General features: G+C 45.0%; 2 protein-coding genes across 3 annotated transcripts in view; both read right to left on the bottom strand.

Moving 5' to 3' along the window:
- Window positions 1–2,784: 2,784 nt before the first annotated feature.
- Window positions 2,785–12,782, bottom strand: ZC3HAV1L (zinc finger CCCH-type containing, antiviral 1 like). Its single transcript, XM_033193191.1, has 4 exons — window positions 11,934–12,782; window positions 10,806–10,941; window positions 5,094–5,352; window positions 2,785–3,246 (listed from the first exon to the last, which is right to left on the bottom strand). Exons 1-4 carry the CDS (start codon window positions 12,296–12,298, stop codon window positions 3,110–3,112), a joined length of 897 nt encoding a protein of 298 aa, XP_033049082.1. The 5' UTR covers window positions 12,299–12,782; the 3' UTR covers window positions 2,785–3,109.
- A 10,880-nt stretch (window positions 12,783–23,662) lies between these two features.
- Window positions 23,663–25,109, bottom strand: part of ZC3HAV1 (zinc finger CCCH-type containing, antiviral 1) — a 72,058-nt gene continuing 70,611 nt past the window's right edge. For both annotated transcript variants that reach the window (XM_033193188.1, XM_033193189.1), the window contains exon 13: window positions 23,663–24,711. In XM_033193188.1, coding sequence (XP_033049079.1) covers window positions 24,449–24,711 — 263 coding nt within the window. In that variant the 3' untranslated portion in view covers window positions 23,663–24,448. The remainder of the gene's footprint in view (window positions 24,712–25,109) is intronic.

Below are 25,109 nucleotides of genomic sequence, written 5' to 3'. Positions count from 1 at the left end.
AGGTTTCAGCAGGAAAAAAATGGTATGATTGGGTTTGCTTTCAAAACATCAGGCAGCCAGATGGAAGGCGGGAGAAGTGAAGAGTGGCAAGGAGAACAGTGAAATCCACAAAAGCCTATTCTATTCAAGATTAAAACGAGGCTACCATCACTGCAGTGGGAACAGGGCACCTTTGACCAAAAACTCCCGTAACACACGTCTTGAAAACCACGGCGTTTATGCATCTGTGGGATATATGCAGGAAGGCGATGAGGGCTTGAAACAAGGCAGTAAGTACGGGGTGGAAAGCAAGCGGCAGAGAAGGATAAATATTTGAAAGGCTTTTGAGGGGAAGAAACTCTCCAACACTGGGTAACCAATTTGACAAAGGGAACAAGGAGAAAGAAAAGTATAGGACAATTTGCAGCTTTTTGCCTGTGCCATTAGGTAGATAGTGGTAACATTCAAAAATAAGGAAATAAAAGGAGGAACAAGAGTAGAGGGAAATTCACAATTCAACTTAGAATATGTTGAATTTGTAGAGTCCACAGACATGCGACTTTACATCAAAAACCCCGATAAATTACCAAAGAAAACTCTTCTCCAACTATAATGCAATAACTTTCTAACAGCCGAATCATGAGTGAAAATCAGAGAAAGACAGGCATGGTTATATAAAATATTTTACAGAATGAATACCAACGGAACTAAGATTAAAGTAGACTATTATAGAACTGAATAAAATACTACAACAAAGATAACAGAGGACCAATAACTTCACATATAAAAGCATAATGATAAGATATAAAAACAGAACATAAACAAGTAAAGGTCCACCAAGTCTCTCAAGGTAAAGGAAATGCATTTATACCCTACACTGTTTCCATTAAAGATTTAAGATAGCTCACTACAAAAATACATATAGTAAAATGATAAGTGTAAATAATAGTAATAATTAAATGTAAAAATATTTTTTTACTTATCACCGGCAGAAATCTAGACTAGAAAAAAAGAAACAAAATATGCAGAGCATCAGGGCTTTCAGAAAGATTGTTGATAATGAAAGTAAAAAGGTCAACACAAGTGGCATGACTCTTACCATCCATTAGGAGAAAACACGGCCATTTCTCACTTTAAAAAGGACACTTTTGCTTTTCCCCCAATTGAAAAGATAGCATTTCATGATAAAAATTTCTCTATATTAATTCAGCGTTATGAAAACTTATTACATTGTCTCTGTTTCTCAAATGTTATGTTACTGCAGGACAGTTGAATTAAAAAAAAAACAACAACAATTTACACAGTAACATTTGGCGATAACTACAACAAACAGAACAAAAAATTTAATTTCATAAAGCTGCTTCTTGTGGTACCCCTTGATGAAGATAAACCACAAAATATTGAAATGTAACTCAATGAACATAGCTAGGTAGGTGGAGAGTAGGAAGGAAAGGAGAAAGGGGAAAGGGAGCATGAAATGGGTGACGTACACAGACTTCTGATGGTCCATCCTGAGCCACAGGAAGAATGGGTACAAGTTTAAGGAATGGATAAACTGCCCATCCTTCAAACTATAGCAACTGGGCTTTGGTAAAAGTTCAGTACGAGACGAAGAGTAGAAAGAGTCTCATGCCTGTAATCCCAGCACTTTGGGAGGCCAAGGCAGGCGGCTCACCTGAGGTCAGGAGTTCGAGACCAGCCTGACCAACAAGGTGAAACCTCGTCTCTAATAAAAACACATAATTAACTGGGCACGGTGGCAAATGCCTGTAATCCCAGCTACTTGGGAAGCTGAGGCAGGAGAATTGCTTGAACCCAGGAGGTGGAGGTTACGGTGAGCTGAGATTGCACCATTGCACTCCATCCTGGGCAACAAGAGTGAAACCGTCTCAAAAAAAAAAAAAGAGTAGACAGAGTGAGGTAGAAGTCTCTGGAGAGAACCCAAAGGTTATATACGCTGTACTACTGGCTGAGGATGGACCTACAAAAATTGAGTATCATCCAAACACAGTATTGCTGAGATCCTTTCATGAAAATTGCGAAGCCTCATTAAAGGCTGTCCCACATCAGCATAGATGAGGACCCCGTTAATAAAATGCCAAATGTAAAATGAAAAAATAAGGACAATCAGAAAGCAGACACCAGAAAACTATTCACTCATACATATATTTTTAAAAATGCAAATGACACTATCCTTTAGCATCTATAAGCTAAGCAAAAGTAAAAAATAGTTGGAAAAATTCAATATTCTGCAGATTTTAAGACAGGAGTTATATTCAAAATTTGTTAGAGGCTGGGTGCAGTGGCTCACGCCTGTAATCCTAGCACCCTGGGAGGCTGAGGCAGGCAGAGTGCTTGAGCCCAGGAGTTCAATAATAGCCTGGACAATATGGCAAAATACCCTCTCTACAAAAAAAAATACAAAACATTAGCCAGTAGTGGTGCATACCTGTAGTCTCAGCTACTCAGGAGGCTGAGGTGGGAGGATCACCTGAGCTCAGGAAGTCAAGGCTGCAGTGAGCCGAGATCACGTCACTGCACTCCAGCCTGGACAACAGAGCAAGATCATCTCAAAAAAAATTGTTAGAAAAAGGCAAGTAGTTAAATAAACTATGAGATATTAATGTATCTGTGCAAAAACATGATTATGTATGATGTGAACAAATATAGAAAGATGCTTATGAAACAATATTAAGTAAAAAAAAAAAGTGTGCAAAGTACTCTATGATTGCCACAATATACACTGACAGAAAAACTATGGTGGACCACAAAAGTCAGCAGAACTCCATCCACCCAGCCTGAGGAAAGCACCTAGGAGCTGCAGGTAGAAGCTGCCATCTTCAGCACTTGCCCTGGACTGGCCCCATCTGCACTCAATTTTAGCCTCTCTTTGCCTGCTCAACGTCCAACCCCATCCCCAACCACCCATGCCCAACTGTATTCTTCCAAAAGGACATTTTCTCCTTTTCCATCTTCTTTACTTCTCACAACACACTGTGAGGTAGATGTTATTATGACCATTACAAATCTATCATTAAATGAATGAATGGTTACAAATTAAAGCTAAACAGAAGGCTTGTTTTCAGATCTTCCAAGCTGGACAAGCTTCTTCTTAGTTCACTGACCCCCTTTAAGGTTTACCTGGGCAGGGCTTCTTAGCCGACTGAGCGGGGACAGAAGCCAGAGGACCAGCTTCTGCGGCTCCAGCTGCGTGCACTCCTTGCTTCTGAAGGCCTTGTGAATGCTCAGTAGAAGGCGATGAATTCTCTACAAAGAGGAAAGGGATAAGTTTTCCTACGATACCCCAAGTTTCATTTTATGTCGGGAGCAACGGCCCAGCTAACCAGACATCAGACAAGACTCCCAAAACCTGGATTTGGAGAGTTCATGTCTTCTGGATTTTAAAAAATTATGTGTGTGTGTGTGTATAAAAAATAGAGAGAGAGAGAGAGAGCAAGCAGCAAGTCATTGTGTCACAGGAGAGACTCACCAAGCAAAACCAGATGAAGACAGTGACAAGCCCTAGACACAGCATAGGGTAGAAGGTACCTGCCAACCTGCCATCACTCACGGTTCCCTAAACAGCCCCGACACTGGTATATGCAGAGCCCTCCCTGCCTGCATTCACTACATCTGACACTAACATCCCAACACATGAAAAGCTTAGCATGGTGAAAGTTTAGCAACTCCACCTTCGGTGATTTACTTTTCCCAACAGCAATTCTCCTAAGCCTACCACCCACTGATTTTCCGGTACCAGCAAATGTAACGGAATAAGTAACCGAATGCATTATAATTAACACCAAACCACACTTTGTAGACTTTAAAAAACTACTAAAGGCCAGGTGCAGTGGCTCACGCCTGTAATCCCAACACTTTGGGAGGCCAGGGCTGGAGGACTGCTTGAGCCCAGGAGTTCAAAACCAGCCTGGTCAACAGCAAAACCTTGTACCTACAAAAGAAAAATTTAAAACAAAACAGCTGGACATGGTGGCATGTGCCTATAGTTCCAGCTACTAGGGAGGCTGAGCAGAAAGATCACTTGAGCCCAGGAGTTCCAGGCTGCAGTGAGTCACGATTGCGCCACTGTACTCCAGCCTAGGCAACAGAGCAAGATCCTGTCTCCAAAAACAACAAAAATTACTGAAAGACTATGGGAATATATTTATAATGGGAATATGCAATATTCCTAGCAAGATGAGAAAATATGTTGTATAAAGTAGAAATTTAAGATATTAAATTAACATGTACTTTGAGCACAACTGGATTCATGTTTGTATATAACAGAACCAAAGGGCCTATAATAAAATTGTAACAAGTATAGTAGATTAGAGTGAGCAAAATCATATACAATTTGCATTTCCAGTTGCTATTTTCCAAATTGTTCTACAATGTCATTAAAATTACTTAAAAATTAACAAAGCCAAAATTCTATTTATGAAAAGAAAGCCATCCCTACATTAATCTTACTTTTCCAGTCACTGGCCCATCTCCTTCCTCTTTTTCCTAACCACGCCATTAAAACTGTTCTACTGGGCCGGGCGCGTGGCTCACGCCTATAATCCCAGCACTTTGGGAGGCCGAGGCAGGCAGATCATGAGGTCAAGAGATTGAAACCATCCTGGCCAACATGGTGAAACCCTGTCTCTACTAAAAACACAAAAATTAGCTGGGCATGGTGGCACATGCCTGTAGTCCCAGCTACTCGGGAGGCTGAGGCAGGAGAATCGCTTGAACCCGGGAGGCAGAGGTTGCAGTGAGCCACAATCGTGCCACTGCACTCCAGTCTGGGCGACAGACCAAGACTCCCTCTCAATAAAAAACCTGACATCCAATTTACCAACAAGCTACTGTTCAATCACTTGGATACATTCTAGTAGCTGGCAGTGACAGTGCTAAAGATAAACTCCATCCCTTCCCTCCTTTGGTTAGGATCACCATTCTCTACAATAAAATGTTTCCTGTTCTAAATTTTCCCAAGAACAAAGCTGAAATTAACATAGGAACTGCTTTGCCCCCGGACTCACTTTCATGTCACTGTTCTTACTTCTTTACAGTGAAGCAGCCCAAAACTATATCTCTGATACTTCTCTGTCCTCCTTGAATTTTCCTACCTGTATTTTCAAGCATCTTGTGCAGCTTCATATGCTTGTAGGTGGAGATTATCTGAAAATTAACAACACTTGGAATATTCAGTCCTTGGTCCTGCAGCAGCTTCAAGGACGCAGCATGGATAAGCTGATGGGACCGTTTGCAGGTCTGGAGTTTGCACTCTCCCTTGACAAAGGATTTGCACACGTGAAACTTGTTGCATTTATCCTTCAGGTTGCAGTAGCCATAGAGGGCTTCCCCTTTGTTGTAGAGCAAACAGACCTGGTACAGAAATGAGGCAACACCTGAAATACCAGTTTTCATTTATTTATTTATTTATTTTGGGAGATGGAGTCTCGCTCTGTCACCCAGGGTGGAGTGCAGTGGCACCATCTTGGCTCACTGCAACCTCCATCTCCTGGGTTCAAGCGATTCTCCTGCCTCAGCCTCCTGAGTAGCTGAGACCACAGGCGTTCACCACCACAGCTAGGTATTTTTGTATTTTTAGTAGAGACAGGGTTTCACCATGTTGGCCAGGATGGTCTCCACCTCCTCACCTCAGGCGATCTGCCCGCCTCGGCCTCCCACAGTGCTGGGATTACAGGTGTGAGCCACCACACTCGGCCAATATTAGTTCTCACTCCATCTTTCAAGCCAATAAACTATAGCTTCTGTAGCTAAACTAAGACTAAATGACTCCTTCTGATCACCAGTGGCTGTTAAAGTCTTGGGGTGAAAGCCTGATGATAGCGTAGTAGTGCTAACCATACTCCAGCTGCTGTGGGTACTGGCTGCTGGTGACTCACAGTTGCCCCTCTCTTACTTTACACTCTCAGCTGACCTGCCCTCTGCCCCCAAGGCCTGTAGCCAATGAATGACTTAGACAAAGCTAAAAAAAATGCTGAAGTGCCTCAAAGCTAGACTCAGTGTGATCTTTGTTCCACAGCTCCCCATGAATCAAGTCAAGGCCAGAACTAATGTGATTGTAGCTTTTCCTTCCTTAGACCCTGCTTCCCTCTCTCCCATACTGGGTTTTCCTGAAAAGCCCACCCTCAAAAAAAAATCACATGCACCTCGGTCTCTATCTCAGGCTCTGCTTCCAGGGAAACCAATTTCAACGGGTGGCACAAAGATATAATTTATGATCCAGACAACGGCATTTTTAGGGTGCAAGGGAGCACTATTAATAATCACCCTAGGACAACTCAGACAAACTGGGTCTATCCCAGACACACCAAGACCACACTGATGGGGAACTTTATAATGATGGGATCAGGCTGTTGACCCTGAAACCACACATCAGTCTTAGCCTCTCACACAAGGATGACATTATATGCCTCCCGATGTGATGCAACAGGAAATAGAACTGTTCAGGTTTTACTATAACATCCGACATCCCCAGAAACCCCTCAGTCCCAGGCAAATGGGATGGTGAGTCATCCTAACAATGTTCCACATGTAAAAAAATTCCTGCTATAAAATAAATCCTGGTCGGGCGTGGCGGATGACGCCTGTAATCCCAGCACTTTGGGAGGCCAAGGCAGAAGGATCACCTGAGGTCAGGAATTCAAGACCAGCCTGGCCAACACGGTGAAACCCCAACTCTACTAAAAATACAAAAATTAGCCGGGCATGGTGGCACACACCTGTAATTCCAGCTACTGAGAAGGCTGAGGCAGGAGAATCACATGAACTGGGGAGGTGGAGGTTGCACTGAGCCAAGACTGTGCCACTGCACTCCAGCCTGGGCGACACAGCGAGACTCCATTTCAAAAATAAATAAATAAATAAAATAAAGTAAAATAAATCCTAAATCTGACCAAAATTTGACCGATACAGGAACATGTTAAATAGTACTAAAGGAATGTAATCAGTCAAATCTAAAATAGGGGAAATCCTACAAGACACAGATGACCTGGTTTAAAACGAAATAGCATCCTATTTATAATTGTGATGCCAATTTTCTAAAATAAATTCATAACTTTAATGTAATTCCTACCCTTCTGAAAGAATTCCTTTAAAATCGTTTTAGGAATTTAAGTGATTCTAAAGCTTATCTGGAAAAGGAAACATGAATTGATTAAACAAGCAAACAAAATCAGCCAGGCACAGTGGCTCATGGCTGTACTCCTAGCAGTTTGGGAGACCAAGGATGGCAAACCGCTTCAGCCAAGGAGTTCAAGACCAGCCTAGGCAACTCAGCAAGACCCCTGTCTCTACAAAAAAAATTAAAAAGTAGGCGGGGCACACCGGCTCACACCTGTAATCCTAACACTTTGGAAGGCCGAGGCAGGCAGATTGCCTGAGCTCAGGAGTTTCAGACCAGTCTGGGCAACATGGCGAAACCCTGTCTCTACTAAAAACACAACACATTAGCTAGGCATGGTGGCACATGTTTGTAGTCCCAGCTACTCAGGAGGCTGAGGCACGAGAATTGCTTGAACCTGGGAGGCGGAGGTTGCAGCGAGCTAAGATCACGCCACTGCACTCCAGTATGGGTGACAGAGTGAGACTCTATCTACAAAACAAACAAAAACAAAACAAAACAAAAAAAGTATCTGGAGGCTGGGCACTGTGGCTCACAACTGTTATCCCAGCACTTTGGGAGGCCGAGGTGGGCGGATCATTTGAGGTCAGGAGTTCAAGACCAGCCTGGCCAAAACGACAAACCCCATCTCTACTCAAAACACAAAAAATTAGCTGGGTATGGTGGCGAGTGCCTGCAATCCCAGCTACTCAGGGGGCTGTGGCAGGAGAATCGCTTGAACCAGGGAGCTGGAGATTGCAGTGAACCAAGATCACATCACTGCACTCCAGCCTAGATGACAAAGCAAGAGTCAGTCTCAAAAAACAAAACAAAACAAAAGTAGCCGGGTGTGGTGATGAACATCTGTAGTCCCAGCTACTAGAGAGGCTGAAATGCAAGGATTGCTTGAGCCCAGGAGGTCGAGGTTGCAGTGAGCTATGACCAGCCTGGGCAACATGGCAAAACCCTGTCTCTGCACTCCAGCTGGGACAACACAGCGAGACCATGTCTCAAAAAGAGTAAATAAATAAACTTTAAAAATGAAAGATAAACTAATTAGTATGATAGTGGTTCAAGAATTGGAGATCATGAAAAATAGATCCTAGACCTACTTCAAATATTAGAACAGCCTGTTCCTTATAGATTTGTTAGAATTAAGGAGAATAGGGATATGTAAGTCAAAGGGAACAAAGTTTCAATTAGACAGGATGAATTTCCGGAAATCTACTGTACAGCCTGGTGACTGTAGTTAATAATAACGTAATGGCCAGGCACAGTGGCTCACACCTGTAATCCCAGCACTCTGGGAGGCCGAGGCAAGCAGATCACGAGGTCAGGACATCGAGACCATCCTGGCTAACATGGTGAAACCCCATCTCTACTAAAAAAAATACAAAAAATTAGCTGGGCATGGTGACAGGCGCCTGTAGTCCCAGCTACTCAGGAGGTTGAGGCAGGAGAACAGCGTGAACCTGGGAGGCGGAGCTTGCAGTGAGTCGAGATCGCGCCACTGCACTCCAGCCTGGATGACAAAGTGAGACTCCATCTCAAAAAAAAAAAGAAAATAAATTAAAAAAAAAAAAATACTGTATACCTGAAAATTGCTGTCCTTACCACACCCAAAAAATAATAGCCATGTGAAATAATGGTATGCTAATTAGCTTAATCGTTGCAATCAATTCACAATGTAAATATATTAAAACATCACATTATACACTGTAAATATAAAATTTTTATCAACTATACTTCAATACAGACAAAAATTTGATAGAATTCAACTGTAAAACTACATAAGCCTGGCCAGGCACAGTGGCTCACACCTGTAATCCCAGTACTTTGGGAGGCTGAGGGGATCACTTGACGTCAGGCATTTAAGACCAGCCTGGCCAACACGGTGAAATGCTGTCTCCACCAAAAAGTACAAAACTTAGCTGGGCATGGTGGCACATGCCTATAGTCCCAACTATTCAGGAGGCTGAGGTAGGAGGATCACTTGAACTCAGGAGGCAGAGGCAACAGTGAGTCGAGGTACTTCTGGCCTGTGTGACAGAGAAAGACCCTGTCTCCAAAAAAAAAAACTATGTAAGTCTGATGTTTTCTTGTACAAGCCTTCTAATGCTTTGATGTGTATTTAATGCTTTTATTTTAAAAATTTTTATGAGACTATTTTGGCTTTCCATTTCTTCTTGAACCCATTTTGACGAGCTATATTTTTCTAGAAATTTGTCCATTAATGCACCAGCATGAACCTCATTTGTCTACTGTCTTTTTTATTGAGAGAGTGGTAAAAGCAATCATCAGGCATTTCATACAAGAGATGTGAAGCACCATTCATGCCTCATGCACTGTGTTTTTCCACGGTCCCTGCTGCCTACATGGTCACGTTTTGTGCCATATGTCACCTACTTCCAGTCCCAGGTGATGGGAACAAGTGGAGGCACCGGGGAGGCTCCTGTTTTAAGTGCAACCAACCCCTCAGCTGCTCACAAAACACTTAGTCTAATATGACAAGGTGAGGCTGGGCCCAGGCCCGGGATACACCCCAAAAAAGAGCACACCAAAAAAAAAAATCCATATATTTGACAAAATAAAAATACTAAACTTCTGGCGAGGCACGGTGGCTCACGCCTGTAATCCCAGCACTTTGGGAGGCCGAGACAGGCGGATCACGAGGTCAGGAGATCGAGACCCTCCTGGCTAACACGGTGAAACCCCGTCTCTACTAAAAATACAAAAAAATTAGCCGGGCGTGGTGGCGGGCGCCTGTAGTCCCAACTACAGGGGAGGCTGAGGCAGGAGAATGGCGTGAACCTGGGAGGCGGAGCTTGCAGTGAGTGGAGATCGCCACTGCACTCCAGTCTGCATGACAGGGAGAGACTCCGTCTCAAAAAAAAAAAAAAATACTAAACTTCTATAAATCAAAAAGTACTATAAAATTAAAAGGCAAATAGCAGCAGCACCACACCTCCTCTCTGAGAGAGGAAGGACTGGACCCAGCCTCATAGGTGCAGCCACCCTCCTCACCCTTCCTGCCAATAACCTGCTTCAGCTACTGCTTGGATCTACTTCAGGCAACATGGTTGGTTGGAATGCATCTGGCTCAAAACCATGACGTACCAGACTTGGCTTCAGTGCTCGAAGAAATGAAACAGGTTACGCATGTCAGGAAGAAACCTCCTTGTTCCTGAGATCAACTCCAGGACTGCCTTCGGGGTACAGATTCTGCTGCCTTGAGAGCAGCCTCTGCCACCTGCACCAAAGGCTCCAGCTCCTACCTCTAGTCTTGTGGCTATCTTCCATTCTAGACTCTGAAATGCCTTAGAGTTAAAATCGGGCCACAATGATGAACTATCCTCTGTTTTCTCAACATCTTCCCTTCTTTCCATCCCTCTTCTGGCCAAGTGGAGGTGTCTATGACAGCATCACTGTGCTAGATTAGAAAATCCTGCTTTTAATTAGTGGTCTTAATTGATGTTCCAATTTTCTCTTGGAATTTGTACTATTTTGTTTTTAAAACTACTTTGTATATGGCTAAACCCAAACAAACATACTATTTTGCCATGATAGCAATTATAAAGGTTACCTTTAAAGCATGTGAAACTGAATCATGTTGCTTCAAAGCAATTAAAATATCTAAAGCCAAAAGAAAAGTAAATGGGGAAAGTACTTGTAACAAATGTGACATGAGGGTGACTCCTTGATGACTCACCTCTGGTAAAAGACAAGGGTCATTCTGCAAAAGCAGGATCCGAAGCTGGGCTTCATTGAGACCAAAAAGTCCATGATTTTTCAGCACCTGCATGTTGACAGGTGTGTGGATATCATGGGAAAGGGTACAGGTAGACCTAAAAGAACAAAGCCCTCGGTCAGATGCCCAGGTGAAGAAGGACCAGTCTGTCCACTTCCTTGCCTTGAACAGCTTTCAATTTATTTAATACATGTGAAGTTGAATAATTTTCATGAAACTGGGGACAGCATGGCCTAATAAGCACTGATGGAAAATAAGAAAGTTGGGTTGAAGTAACTCCTCTCCCAGGGTCATTGGAATTTTCAGTAGGAATGCTTTGAAGCCAAGGGTCGCCCACCTCGTACCTCGCCTGAGGATGCGCATCTGTTCTGTAGGCGACTGCACCTGGCCTTCTCCCTGGCAACAGCTGCCCACCCCCACAGTCCACCAAAAAGAAAGCGCCCCTATCCCCAGCACTGCTTTGGCGATGTGTGTGGCTAGAGACAACCAAGGAAAATTCGGGGATGTGAAGCACAGCCTGGGGGCAGGAGGCAGCCCCGAACCCCAGCTCTGGCAGTCAGGAACCACAGGCCTCACCCAAGCCCTCCAGCCCTGTTTCCTGGGGTGAGACTGGCTCAGCGCTGTTAAACCTAGAGGGCGCAGACCCGCTTCTGCAGAAGTGTGTGGATATGGGGGAACGGGCGATTTCCGAATAAAGGGTCCAGGGATCTCATGGGATCCTCAGACGCCCCTTGCCCCCCACCTCCCGCCAAAGATCACCGGAGTAAGTGAACTCTAAAGTCCCACTCCGGATTTAACCCGGCCGCGTCGCACAGGATCGGGGGGAGGGGGGCGGGCGGCGGCAGCAACTTTTCTAGCGGGGGCGGTAGAGACGTCTCCATGGAGAAGACCTTCGCGCCTTTCCGCCCAGCTGCTGGGAGCGCGGGGGAGGCCGCCCCGGGAAGGGCCTGCGGGAGGGGGTCGTCCAGCCCCGCGTCCCCGGCCCCGGCCCGGCCGGGACGAAGCCCCCTTCCCGTCGCTCCCGCTTCCAGCCGGACGGCCAGGCCCGCGGCCAGCGCCCACAGTCCCCGCCCGCCGTCGCCTTCTCACCAGCAGTCCCGGTTGGGGCACTTGCCCAGCATGTGCCGGCGGCAGAAGTGCAGCTGGTCGCAGGCCTGGCACTCGCCGCGCTGGTAGCGGGCGCAGAGGCGCACAGAGGACACGGCCACAACCCTCCAGGCGGAGGTGCCACCACCGCCCACCGCGCCGGCCGCCGCCTCGGCCTCCGCGTCTCCGAGGCCCTCCTGGGTCTCCACCTCCTGCAGCAGGAAACGCTCGGGCCCGGCGCGCTGCAGCACGTCCCGGAGCCTGGCCTCCGACAGCTCCACGTGGCCGCGCAGGTCCCGCAGGAACATGCGGCCGCCGTGGGCGCACAGCACCTTGGTGAGGAAGGAGCACACCGTGGGCTCCGCCATGGTCGCTGGCGCGGACCCTGTGGGCGCGCGGCGCCGAGAGAGAGCCGGGGCGGGCAGGCTCCTCCCAGTCACGTCCACGATTTCCAGCGAACATTCCAGGGATGGGCCTGGGCCTGGCGAGGGGTGGGCCTGCGGGAGGCCGGGCGAGGGGCGGCCCAGGCGCGTGGAAACAGAGTACGGTGCCTGCGGATCCCCTGGACGCGGACTCAGGCGGGGACAGCGTTGATGGAGCGTCTGCTCTGCCCGGGCACCGTTCAGGGCAAGGCCTGGCCTTGAGGGGCTTGTATAGTGGGAGTCACAAAGGACTCGCCAAGAAGTAAGACAACTGGTAGTGCTAGGGAGGCCTGCGGAGAAGGCGAAATAGGTAAAAAGTGGTAGGTGGTGGGTGGCCGGGCTGCTTCTGGGGAGGTGGCCACTAGCCACATGTGGCTGCTGAGCACTTGTGGGATTTGTTGTTGTTGTTGTATTTTTATTTTTATTTTTGGAGACAAGGTCTCACTTTATCGCCCATGCTGGAGTGCAGTGGCACTATCATAGTCTGTTGCAACCTGGAACTCCTGGGCTCAAGCGATCCTCTCACCTCAGCCTCCTGAGTAGCTGGGACCAAAGGTTCACACCACTAATTTTTTTGGTTTTTGTTTTGTTTTGTGGAAACGGGGGGGTCTCCCCATGTTGCCCAGGCTGGTCTCAAACTCCTGAAGTGCTCCACCTGCCTCCGCCTCCCAGAGCTGAGGAATTACAGGTGTGAGCCACCCCGCGGGACTGCTGAGCTTTATTGGAAAGTGGCTAGTCCGAATTGAGATGTGATGTAAGTGTGAAATACACACATTAGATTTTGAGGACTGAGAATGAAAAAAAGAATGTACAATATCTCATTAACTTTATATGAATCACATGTTAAACTGATAATATTTTGGATATATTTGGATAAATAAAATATTATGACAACTTCATGTGTTGCTTCTACTTTCCTAATGTAGCTACGAGGAAAATTTTAAATTGCAAATGTGAATTACCTTATTTTTGTTGAGCGCCAGTCTAGACCTGCCTTAAGCATCCATGCTTTTTGTCCAACACCTTGCTTGTTTAATGAACATTTGTTGAGCCAACTACTAACGCAGTGACAGTACAAAGATGAATCAGACCATCAGAGAACTCAGCCAGCTTAGCTGCTATTTTACAAGGTGCTTGTGAGGATTGAATGCTTTAATGTCGTGTGATGTAAAGAAGCTGGAGAGGAAGACAATTGGCCAGATGCCAGAAGACCTTCTCTGCCATGCTGTGAAATATGGACTTACATCCCGAGAACTTTGGGAAGTCACTAAAGGATTTTCATCCGGGAAGTGTGGATGTCTCCTGAATGCCACTCAAGGTGTGTCATTCAGCTCTGAGCTTTAATGTCTTCTCTTCAGCAAAACCTTTCCTGACCTCTCAAATCAAAAGTAGTTCCCCAGTCTGCGTGGAACTTACCACTGATATTTTTCTTCTCTATTGTTTTATATATTTGGCTATAGAATTCAGGCTCATGAAAGCAGGAACCTTGTTTTGTTCATTGGTGTATCCCTACCACCTAAAATAGTACCTGGCCATATTGTAGGATAGGTGTTTTAGAAAAAATCCTGGCAGCAATGAGAAGATTGGATTTCTAGAAAAGCAAGACAAGGTGGGGAATAACAGAAAATAAACAGGATTTGAGGAACTACAACCCCAATATTATTTATGTTGAGTTTGCAATGGACAACCCAAGATAAGATGCTCAACAGGCAGGTGTATTCAGTATACAGGTCTAGACCTTGAGGGACATGAGAAGGGAAGGGATGTGGATTTGTGTTACATCAGAGTGTTAGGTAACTGAGAGTTGATAAGATCACCTGACAAAAATGAAGAATGTGAAAAAGCGGAGGTGGGGGGAAAGAACAATAAGCAAGTCGGGGAAGAGAAAAATAGGCAGTAGCCTATGTCCCCTTGGCACTCAGCATTTGTTCCTGAACTCGCTGCCTAAGCTTTTTCCAACAGAAGGAGCAAGCAGCCAGCAGGAAAGGCAGGCTACAATTACCAAGGAGCCAACACCTCCAGGAAGAGCCCTCATCCAGGGATGCTGGGGAATTGTTGGTTTGACGATGCACTCTCAACCCCAAAGTTGGCATGAGGATTATTTTAAACTAAAGACATTTAAGATTCAATAGAGGCAAAAATAAGCCTTCTCGAAGCTTCCCTTATTTCAGTAAAAGCAGAACCTTTTGGGAATGAGGCTGCCATTCATCCCCTCTCCAGGGGTATATGGACATAAAATAGAAGACCATGTGCACCTGCATAAACAAACATGATCACAAACTTCCTTATCTCCTGTTTGTTCCCTAGAAACCCCTTCGTTCTTCCCCCAGGAGTCTTTTTGCCCCCTCTCTCCCCTATTAAGTTAGGTAAATAAATCATCCTCATTTCTTTTGTGCACTGCCATATGCATATATATTATTTCTCTTGTCAGTTAAATTTGCAGCCCCTCAGAACTGAACCTAAGAGGGTTCAGGAAAAGTTTTTCCTCCCCAACAATGGATCAAACAGCCCAACTCATTATTCCTCATGTGGAACCACTTGGAGGTGTACATTCCATGGTGTCCCAGTGTTTCCTCAGTGGAACTGAACCCTGGTTGCCCACAGCCACCCCTGCTCATTAGCACTCCCCATACAGTCTTCCTTCCTTTCCCTGCCCCACCTCCCCATTCCCCTGCCAGTGTTTCTTAGGATCTCCTCCCAAGTAAAGTGCGTGCATTCAATCCTTATCTGATTGCTCCTGAGGGAACATAGCCTAACATATAAACTGATAAGGAGAGGTTAGAGAAAAATGAGAGTCATTCATGGACGCGGAGGAGAGAGTTTCAAGGAGGAAGTGATCAGCATGGTGAGATACTACGGGGAGGAACTTTCCTACAAGGGAAAGCTTGTAGGCAGTGAAAACCTAGGCAAGTTTATTTCAGAGGAGTAACGAGGAAAGGTAGATTTCTGTAGGTTAAAAAAAGAAGAAAGGAAAAATTCGGGACTTTAGACTACTACTAAAAAGTAAGTAAGGTAATGATCATAAGAGGAAGACACAAGACTGAGAAAGGTATTTTATTATAGGAGAGACAAGCATAGTTACATGCTGAGTAGAAAGAGCCAGCAAGGCCAGGCGCGGTGGCTCACACCTGTAATCCCAGCACTTTGGGAGGCCAAGGCGAGCGGATCACGAGGTCAGGAGATCGAGACCATCCTGGCTAACACGGTAAAACCCCGTCTCTACTAAAAATGCAAAAAATTAACCAGGTGTGGTGGCGGGCGCCTGTAGTCCCAGCTACTCGGGAGGTTGAGGTAGGAGAATGGCTCCAGGAGGTGGAGCTTGCAATGAGCCGAGATTGCGCCACTGTACTCCAGCCTGGGGGACAGAGAGAAATTACATCTCAAAAACAAAACAAAAAGAAAAGAAAGAGCCAGTAAGAAGGGAAAGTTGAAAATAAAGGAGGCCAGGCGTGGTGACTCATGCCTGCAGTCCCAGCACTTTGGGAGGCTGAGGCAGGAGAATCACTTGAGCCCAGGAGTTTGAGATCCGCCTGGGCAACATAGTAGAACCCCATCTCTACTAAAAATGCAAAAATTAGCTAGGCATGGTGGCATGTGCCTGTAGTCCCAGCTACTCAGGAGGCTGAGGTGGGAGGATTGCTTGAGTCTAGGAGGTCAGAGGCTGCAGTGAGCCAAGATCGTGCTACTGCACTCCAGCCTGGGCAACAGAAAAAGGTAGGAAGGAAGGGAAAGGAAAGAAAAGGAAGAAGAAAAAGAAAGAATATAAAGGAAAGGGGAATGGTAATCAGTGGAGGATGTCCATAGGCAGTGAGAGAGAATGGGAGACATCAGAGGAACTAACCTCCTCCAGGAGGGGAGATGCTTCTTCTGTTCACACAACAGGAAAGGAGACAAGGATTAGAGCATCTGAAGACAAGTTTGTAGGCTTTGTTTTGTCTTTTAAGTTTAAGGCAAGACCAAGAATGGGTGGTGGAGAGTCACTTGAGGAGACCATAAAGGCTTGACAAAGCTGACTTGTGGAATGGAGAGAAGGCTGACAGGTAGGACCGGTGGGTATGGGGAGGGCCTTGTCAAGGCCACAAATTGGTAGTGGCATGGATCCAAACAGTGCTGCAATTCTCCTAAAAGCTCTCAAGGTGTAAGAACAGAATTTGATTGATTCACTGTTAGGTTTTGCCAGTGGATGAGACTTAAGGTCCAAGGTTCTGGATGATTGAAAGTATGAATTCAAAGAGTGATCAGGGGCTGGGTGCAGTGACTCATGCCTGTAATCCCACCACTTTGGGAGGCCAAAGCAGGTGGATCACCTGAGGTCGGGGATTCAAAACCAGCCTTAGCAACGTGGTGAAACCCTGTCTCTACCCAAAATTACAAAAATTAGCCAGGTGTGGTGGCATATGCCTGTAGTCCTAGCACTTTGGAAGGCCAAGGCAGGAGGATCACCTGAGGTCAGGAGTTCGAGACCAGCTTGGTCAACATGTTGAAACCTCATCTCTACTAAAAATTAGCCAGGCATGGCAGTGGGTACCTGTAATCTCAGCTACTCGGGAGGCTGAGGTGGGAGAATCACTTGAACCTGGGAAGCGGAGGCTGCAGTGAGCTGAGATCGCACCACTGCACTCCAGGCTGGGAGACAGAGTGAGGCCCTGTCTCAAATAAAAAAAAAAAAAAAAAAGAGAGAGAGAGAAGAAAAGAAATAGTGGCCAGAGGCTGAACAATGGGCTGGAGACTAGATAAGGGAGGAGTGAAGACAGCAAGGGGCTGTATGTGAGCAGAGAAACACAATGTACGAAATGTAGGAAGGCAAGAGAGCTAAAAAGCAGGCTGGGGTCAGAGGTAGAATATAGAGGTTTAGGATTTCAGAAAGAACAGTTCTAGACCAGATGTGGTGGTTCATGCCTGTAATCCCAGCACTTTGGGAGGCCGAGGCAGGGGGATCAATTGAGGTCAGGAATTCAAGACCAGCCTGGCGAACATGTCGAAACCCCCTCTCTACTAAAAATTAGCCGGGCATGGTGTCGCCTATAATCTCAGCTACTTGGGAAGCTGAGGCAGGAGAATCGCTCGAACCCCAGAGGCAGAGGTTACAGTGAGCTGAGATCACACCATCTCCAGCCTGGGAGACAGAGCAAGGCTCTGTCTCAAAAAAAAGAAAGCAGTTCTAGAGTAATTCTGACTGATGACAGTGGGGTGATCGATGTTGATTCCCCGAATAGTGAGGACAGTGAAGACAAGTGTTAATGACATCTAAGGCTAGGGGTGTTGCATGGGTTGACCACAGTGAATACTGAAGGAAAAGGGGGGATTTTGAGTGGAGAGGAAGACTATGAGGCAGAGTGTGGAGAAGACTCCAAGAGTAAATGCACGAGTTAATGGGGGAAGGGTGGGAAGGTGAGAGAGAAGAGGTCAAGACTGTTCCTACAGATACACACTTAACCTGCAGACTCTGCAGCTGAACTTCTGGGTTTAGAATCTTGATTCTGTTACTCAGTAGCCGTGACACCATGCACAGGTTATCTGACTCCTCAGCAGAGGTTTAGATCCTGGAGTCAGAGTGTGTGACATTTGAATCTGGGAATAAATAAGACCATTCATGGGGAAGTGCATAGAGGGGTAAAAAGGAAAGATCCCAGAGCAGACTGTTGAAGCGTGTGGATTTTTCAGGAAGAAGAGGGTGACATTAAACGCCAGGCAGGTTCACAAGGGAATGGAAAAGAGAAAACAGGAGGTTGAGATCGGGGGTGGTATTTTAGAACTGGAGCTTTTAAGACTTAAGCACTTCCTGGAACGTTCTGATGTCTCCTCCCACTCTGATTCTGAAGCTCATTCTCAAGCTTATGGTCACTCAGGCATGCATGTGTAGCATGAGCTTTGCAGCAAGTCACTCTGGAGACATACACTGATATCACTGTTATAAATTCATCCGCTCTGGTCTTAACCTTCTAAATGAAACCTGTCTGTTATCCCCTGAACTCTTCCCAAGACATGTCCCAGAACATGGCCCCCATGGTCCTGGACACACACACTTAGCACTCAACTAAGTATTGCCTTTCATGGCAGTTCTCTTTACAGTAGCTAAGGTAAGAGGGTATGAGTGGAAAGTGGTTGCTATTTAGCTTCATTTCTTTTTTCTTTTCCTTTTTTTGAGACAGAATCTTGCTCTGTCACCCAGGCTGGAATGCAATGGCAGTCTTGACTCACTGCAACCTCCACCTACCAGGTTCAAGCGATTCTCCTGCCTCAGCCTCCCAAGTACCTGGGACTACAGGTGTGTGCCACCACACCCAGCTAATTTTTGTATTTTTAGTAGAGACAGGGTTTCACCATGTTGGCCAGGATGGTCTCGATCTCTTGACCTCGTGATCCACCCGCCTCAGCCTCCCGAAGTGCTGGAATTAAAGGCGTGAGCCACTGCACCCGGCCATAGCTTCATTTCTACCAAATGCTGAACTGAGGAGTCCACCAGAAACTAGATAATGGCAGGTTTTCTTGGGTGGACTATGACAAAGTAAATAAACTCATAGAAAAAAATAATCAAAAAACTCCAAGATCTGCTCATGCTTGGTTTGATAGCATTTTTGCGTATTTGAATCCAGGTGCTTTGACAGCAATGACTTTGCTACACCTTGCTTTATTTATATTGAGGTCCAAGTCAAATGGCAGTTTTACCTTCACTTTATCAAATCTCTGCTGCCATAGAACTTGCTCTCCCTCTCCATTTCCCTCACTCTCTCCCTGCTCCCTCTCCACTGAAAGCTTTGTGATTAAAAAAGATAACAAGGCCAGGCGAGGTGGCTCACACATGTAATCCCAGCACTTTGGGAGGCTGAAGTAGGTGTATCACCTGAGGTCAGGAATTCAAGACCAGCCTGGCCAATGTGGTGAAACCCCGTCTACACTAAAAATACAAAAATCAGCCAGGTGTGGTGGCAGGCACCTGTAATCCCAGCTACTCAGAAGGCTGAGGTAGGAGAATTGCTTGAACTCAGGAGGCGGAGGTTGCAGTGAGCCGAGATTGCACCACTGCACTCCAGCCTGGGTGACAGAGTGAGACTCCATCTCAAAAAAAAAAAAAAAAAGAAGGTAATGAGTAGGGAAGGGCTTTTGAAGGAGGAATGGCTGATAGGGTAATTCTGCTTATCACCATTTATATTTTTAACTTTTGTGCCTCAGCCTGGCCCTATTCACACCCCTGAGACCAAAGGAAGAAAGGTATGTTAGCAGCTTTCAGCCCTTCCCTCTCTGATCCCCAGACAAAAGATGTGGGGGCCATCACCACCACTGTGCCTTGCCCGGGTGACTTGGTCATTGAGCCCTGGAATGATAAAGCTGGAAGGGACAAAACTCATCATCTCTCTCCCATTGAATAACTGGTGTCTGCAGTTGATGATGTTTTTGGAGATACCTAGAAATAGATCAAATAAAGGCAATAGAATCAAATTATTTAATTCTTTTTATTAGACAGTTCAAATTAAGCTTGAAGAACAAGAAGCAATAAAACTCAACTATTGAAATATAAATAGTTGAGCTTAATTTATTCAACAAAATTTACCCAATATATCAGTGTACAAAGCATGCTGCTGGGCTGGGCATCAGGCGTGGCGCAGCGAACAAGACAGACTGACTCACCCCCCAGGGGGCTTACATTCTAATGCGGAAAGCAGATAATTTCAGTTTGGATACATAATACAAATTATCAAAGCAAGGCGCCAAGTATTTTAAAAATAAGGGGTTCGGGAGGCAAGTATCTGACCTATTCTATAGAAGGACTCCTTAGGGAAGTAACAGTTGAGCCAATCTAAGGATGCTAGATATTCGCTAGGTCAGTGGAAAAAAATCAGTGGTTCTCACTATGGTCAGTGGGTTGTTGGTGGTTTCATAATAACTGGGGACTACTCCCGGCACTGAGTGGATGCAGCCAGGGAGAACAATGTCCTGCAGTGTGTGGGTTAGTGCCACACAACGAAGAATTATTCTGTACCCTGTTCGACTGTCTAATGTCCTGCTGGACATTTATGTAGGACCTACAGCTTGTCCGAGAGAGTAACTCATTTGTTTTCTCTGAGACAATCTGTAATTTGTCTTGTCCTATTATCCTTAAGTAAGGTAACTTCGCTCTTTCTTTTCCCATATACAGATTATGTATATGGTCTGTTTTGACTTTACCCTAACACTGGTTTTCATTCTAGTGTCCCCCATCCCTCTAGTTTCATTTTCCTGTACTTATTTACAGGAAGTAGCCTCTAATCGGCTCTTAAATCCAAACCTACTCATTACAAGGAAGAGTAAACATCTGTCTGTTTCAAACAGCGGAGTCATGCCTGAGCATTTACATAATGAATTCATCTTCTTTTCATTATAAATTTCTTCTTTTCTATTTCTCCTTAATAAGAGAGTTAGGGCATTAAATTGATTTTTTAACAAATTCATGTGTGTAAGTAGATTGTATTATCTATGAGTCATTTCAGGACAGCAAAGAGAATGTTACAAAATATCTGCTCTGAAAAGGGTGAATAGATCTGATAGGGTTTGTGGTTGTCACCATGACTGGGCGTTGGGGGTGGGTGCACTACTAGCATTTAATATGTGAGAGCCAAGTATGCAGAACATCTTGCAATACATTGGACAGTTCCTCACAATAAGAAATTATTCTGCACCCTATACGAATTTTGAATGTCTCACCAGACATTCATGTATGACCTATAGCTCGTCTGCAAGAATATATCCTCACTTTCTCCACTTCGACAATCTGTACATTTTCTTGCATAGTATCTTTATTTCAATAAAGGTTATTTCGTTCTTTCTCTTATATACAAATAAGTATTATCATATGCAAAGAAGTTACTGTATCCCTAGTTTTTATTCTAATGTCCACCCATATCCCTGCTTTTACATTTTCCCACATATGGTCTGATCTCCTACCTTCTAAGTTCAAATTGATGCATTATAAATAGTTGTAAGCATCTGACTACTTCATTAGGTCTTCAGTTACAGTTGTGCCCAAGTTAGGTACCTTTTATTTCCTCTTTATGTTAATATTAGTTTTACGTAATTTTTAATTTATTTCTAAAATTATGTGTAGGTGGAGCATATTACCTCTGAATTGGATTTGGAGGATAATAAAGAAGATGTATTTGTATTTGTCATTTAGGAAAAAAAAAGGCAGAAATGCCATTGAGAACCACTGAACTAGCTAAAAATGGGAACCACAAAACTGAAAGAAAGCCAGAGTGGCTTGTGCAGAAGAAACTAAATGATAGAGGGGTAGGGGAGGGAGAGATCACATGGGGCCACGACAGCGGTTTTGAACTTTATCCTGAAGACTTGATTTGAATGTGCATTACTAAGTAAATGTTTAAAAATATAACCTTCTTGCCGGGCGCGGTGGCTCAAGCCTGTAATCCCAGCACTTTGGGAGGCCGAGACGGGCGGATCACGAGGTCAGGAGATTGAGACCATCCTGGCTAACACGGTGAAACCCCGTCTCTACTAAAAAAATACAAAAAACTAGCCGGGTGAGGTGGCGGCCGCCTGTAGTCCCAGCTACTCGGGAGGCTGAGGCAGGAGAATGGCGTGAACCCGGGAGGCGGAGCTTGCAGTGAGCTGAGGTCCGGCCACTGCACTCCAGCCTGGGCGACAGAGCGAGACTCCGTCTCAAAAAAAAAATAATAACCTTCTTGCTCTGAAGAAAACACAGCAAACAACTTAGAAGGGGAACAGAGATATTTAAGAGGTAAAACTAGATTTAGAAACTGCTTAGATGTTTATCAGGAGGGAGAGGAAGGAGTCAAAGATGACTTCCGGATTTCTGCTTGAGCCAATGGGTAGATGGTGATGCTATTCACTTACATACAGATCCTGGGAGAGGAACAGATTCATGTGAGGGAAGTAGATGGAGAGTTCCACTTTGGATATGTTGAATCAAAGATGCCTGTGAAATATCCAGCTAGTGGTGTCTAATGGGCTGTTGGAAAGAGTTGGACAAACTGCACCCCTACGATGTGAGGGTCAAGTTCAGAAAATGAACACTCCAAAAGGAAAGCTACCATGAAAGAAAGAAGTCAATGAGAATAAGCATTTGTGGTAACCCTCCCAGAAAATAACTCTACTCTAAAAAATCTCTCTCTAATTTTTTTACTGGTGGAGCCGTTTAAGCCAAGGAGTTTGGAGATCTCTGTGATGATCCAAAATCTGACTAATATAAAATCAACTCTGATGCTAGTGAAATCTGACTTATAACATGTCTGCTAGAAGATATTATAACAGGAAACTTTAGTGACTGGTAAGGAATGTTGAAAAGGGAAAATCAGAAGGAAAAACCTGGTTCATAAGAAGGAAGGAAAGATTGGTCCAAGGACGTCAAGGGCTCTAAGTAAAAACCGATGGTACTACAATTCCATATAATCCATTACATTTGGAAAAAGAAGTTCCTGGTAGGCACAGAGCCTCCTTGGGATATTGTTCTTTGTGCTGATTCTGTGCTCACCAGGAAACAAATGTCATCCCCGTAGGGCCCGTCCTTCAGTAGGAATGGCCCTGCTCCTAGGTTCTTGGCTCATTTGCCAAGACTACAATAGCACTCGCATTTATCAGTTATGCTTGTGTGAAGCTGGTTATTGCAATTCATTGTTCCCGAAATACTTTCATGAAAAGCCTGACCTGCGAAAAAGCCTTCTCTGTAATCATATTAATTGGAACATAAATGTCTACTTTGCCATAATTATACAAAGAGCCCAAATGGGCAATTAACTCCAGTTGGTTGCTTCTCTCTGAGCCATACTTGCCAGCTCTTATTACCGCATTCCAGAGACAGTCAACCTGGATGGAGCTTGTCCCCTAAATAAATGTAGCGATAAAGAAATGGGTGCTCCAAATCAGTTTCATCAGAATGATGAGGTACAGTACTGCAGCTACGTCTGCAATAGCATTTCAACTTTACTTTTTTTCTCCTAGCATGTCCTTAAGCATTTTCTTCCCAGTTTTTCTTTTTTTCTTTTTTTATTTTGAGACGGAGTCTCGCCCTGTTCCACAGGCTGGAGTACAGTGGCGCGATTTCGGCTCACTGCAAGCTCTGCCTCCCGGGTTTATGCCATACTCCTGCCTCAGCCTCCCGAGTAACTGGGACTACAGGCGCCCGCCACATCGCTCGGCTAGTTTTTTTGTATTTTTTTTAGTAGAGACGGAGTTTCAGCGTGTTAGCCAGGATGGTCTCGATCTCCTGACCTCGTGATCCGCCCGTCTCGGCCTCCCAAAGTGCTGGGATTACAGGCTTGAGCCACCGTGCCCGGCCTCTTCCCAGTTTTTCATAATCTTTCTTCTAAAGCTGTAATGTCTTATATCCTTAATAGGCGTGTTTAGATTTCTCCCAAATTTTAAACTTTCTTTCAATGTAACCAAAACAAAACCATGGCATACAGTAAACTAAAAGGGTAGACAGGAGGGAAAGATTGCTGCAATTACAGAAAATTTAGAAACCAAATTTTACCAGTTACATCTAAGACAAGATAAACTTTCCAACACATTGGAATCATCAGAAGGACTTTAAAAAATACGACTGCCAGCCGGGCGTGGTGGCTCACGCCTGTAATCCTAACACTTTGGGAGGCCAAGGCAGGCGGATTGACTAAGCTCAGGAGTTTGAGACCAGCCTGGGCAACACAGTGAATTCCTGTCTCTACTAAAAAAATACAAAAAATTAGCTGGGCGTGGCAGTGTGTGTCTGTAGTTCCAGCTACTCGGGAGGCTGAGGCAGGAGAATTGCTTGAATCCGGGAGGCAGAGGTTGCAGTGAGCCGAGATCGCGGCACAGCACTCCAGCCTGGGAGATGGAGTGAGACTCCATCTCCAAAAAAAAATACAACTGCCTGTCGCTGAAGCCCAGAAATGATTTCATTGGCATGGGGTGCAACCTGGGCATCAAAATTTGTTTAAAACTTCCCAGATGATTCAAATGTGTAGCGAAGTTTGGGGACCGCTGATCTAAAGCATTAGATAACTGGGCAGGAAAATATAAAACTTTAACTCCTGTCTGGGGCAATTTAGTTCTGTAAGGGAACAGAATGGTTATGATATCCTTCTGATGCTGTATTCATTGGTTCTAACTAATCACGCAGGCTTTGTCTGCATCGGTATATTCAATCACATATTGTGGGTAAATCTGATCTTTCTGAAAGATGACAAAAACGGAGGGATTCAACCTGGTATCCACACAGCTGTTGTACCGCTGAGGAGGGCTCGTGTACGACACATTTCCTTCAATAGAATTTCCAACCAGAACTCGGGCTACAAACATAACGATGTTTTTGGCATCATATGGGCAATTTTTGTGGGAATACATGGCATCTTTTGCAAAGTAACTTCCTAGAAAGAATCAGAAAGAAAGGTTAAGAAATATTGTAAAAGAAGGTATGCAGTTTATAAGATTAGTTATACATAGTCAGATGGGCATGGACTAAGCATATGTCAATAATACCTTACTGATACTTATAAACTTTTCTTTGCACTTAAAAACATGTTCATGATGCAGGCAAACTTAAATACGGTATATAACCCCATAGAAATGACTGAGGAATATTTGCTACAGTGCAGAGCTCATGCTGATAGTGTGAACCATTGGGTGCAATGACCAAATGAGAATGACACAGTGGCCCAATTCATGCAATTCACCCAGTGTGAACTGAATTGAGCCGACTTGGAACTGATGAGTCAGTTGATGCTTTGTCCTCTCTAAAACAACCTCAGATTATGATCGCTGCTTC

The sequence above is a fragment of the Trachypithecus francoisi genome, unplaced genomic scaffold (assembly GCF_009764315.1).
Source record: "Trachypithecus francoisi isolate TF-2019V2 unplaced genomic scaffold, Tfra_2.0 Lachesis_group4, whole genome shotgun sequence".
Taxonomy (NCBI): Eukaryota; Metazoa; Chordata; class Mammalia; order Primates; family Cercopithecidae; genus Trachypithecus; species Trachypithecus francoisi.
The sequence above is the reverse complement of the archived record's forward strand: the minus strand, read 5'-3'. Positions and strand labels throughout refer to the sequence as shown.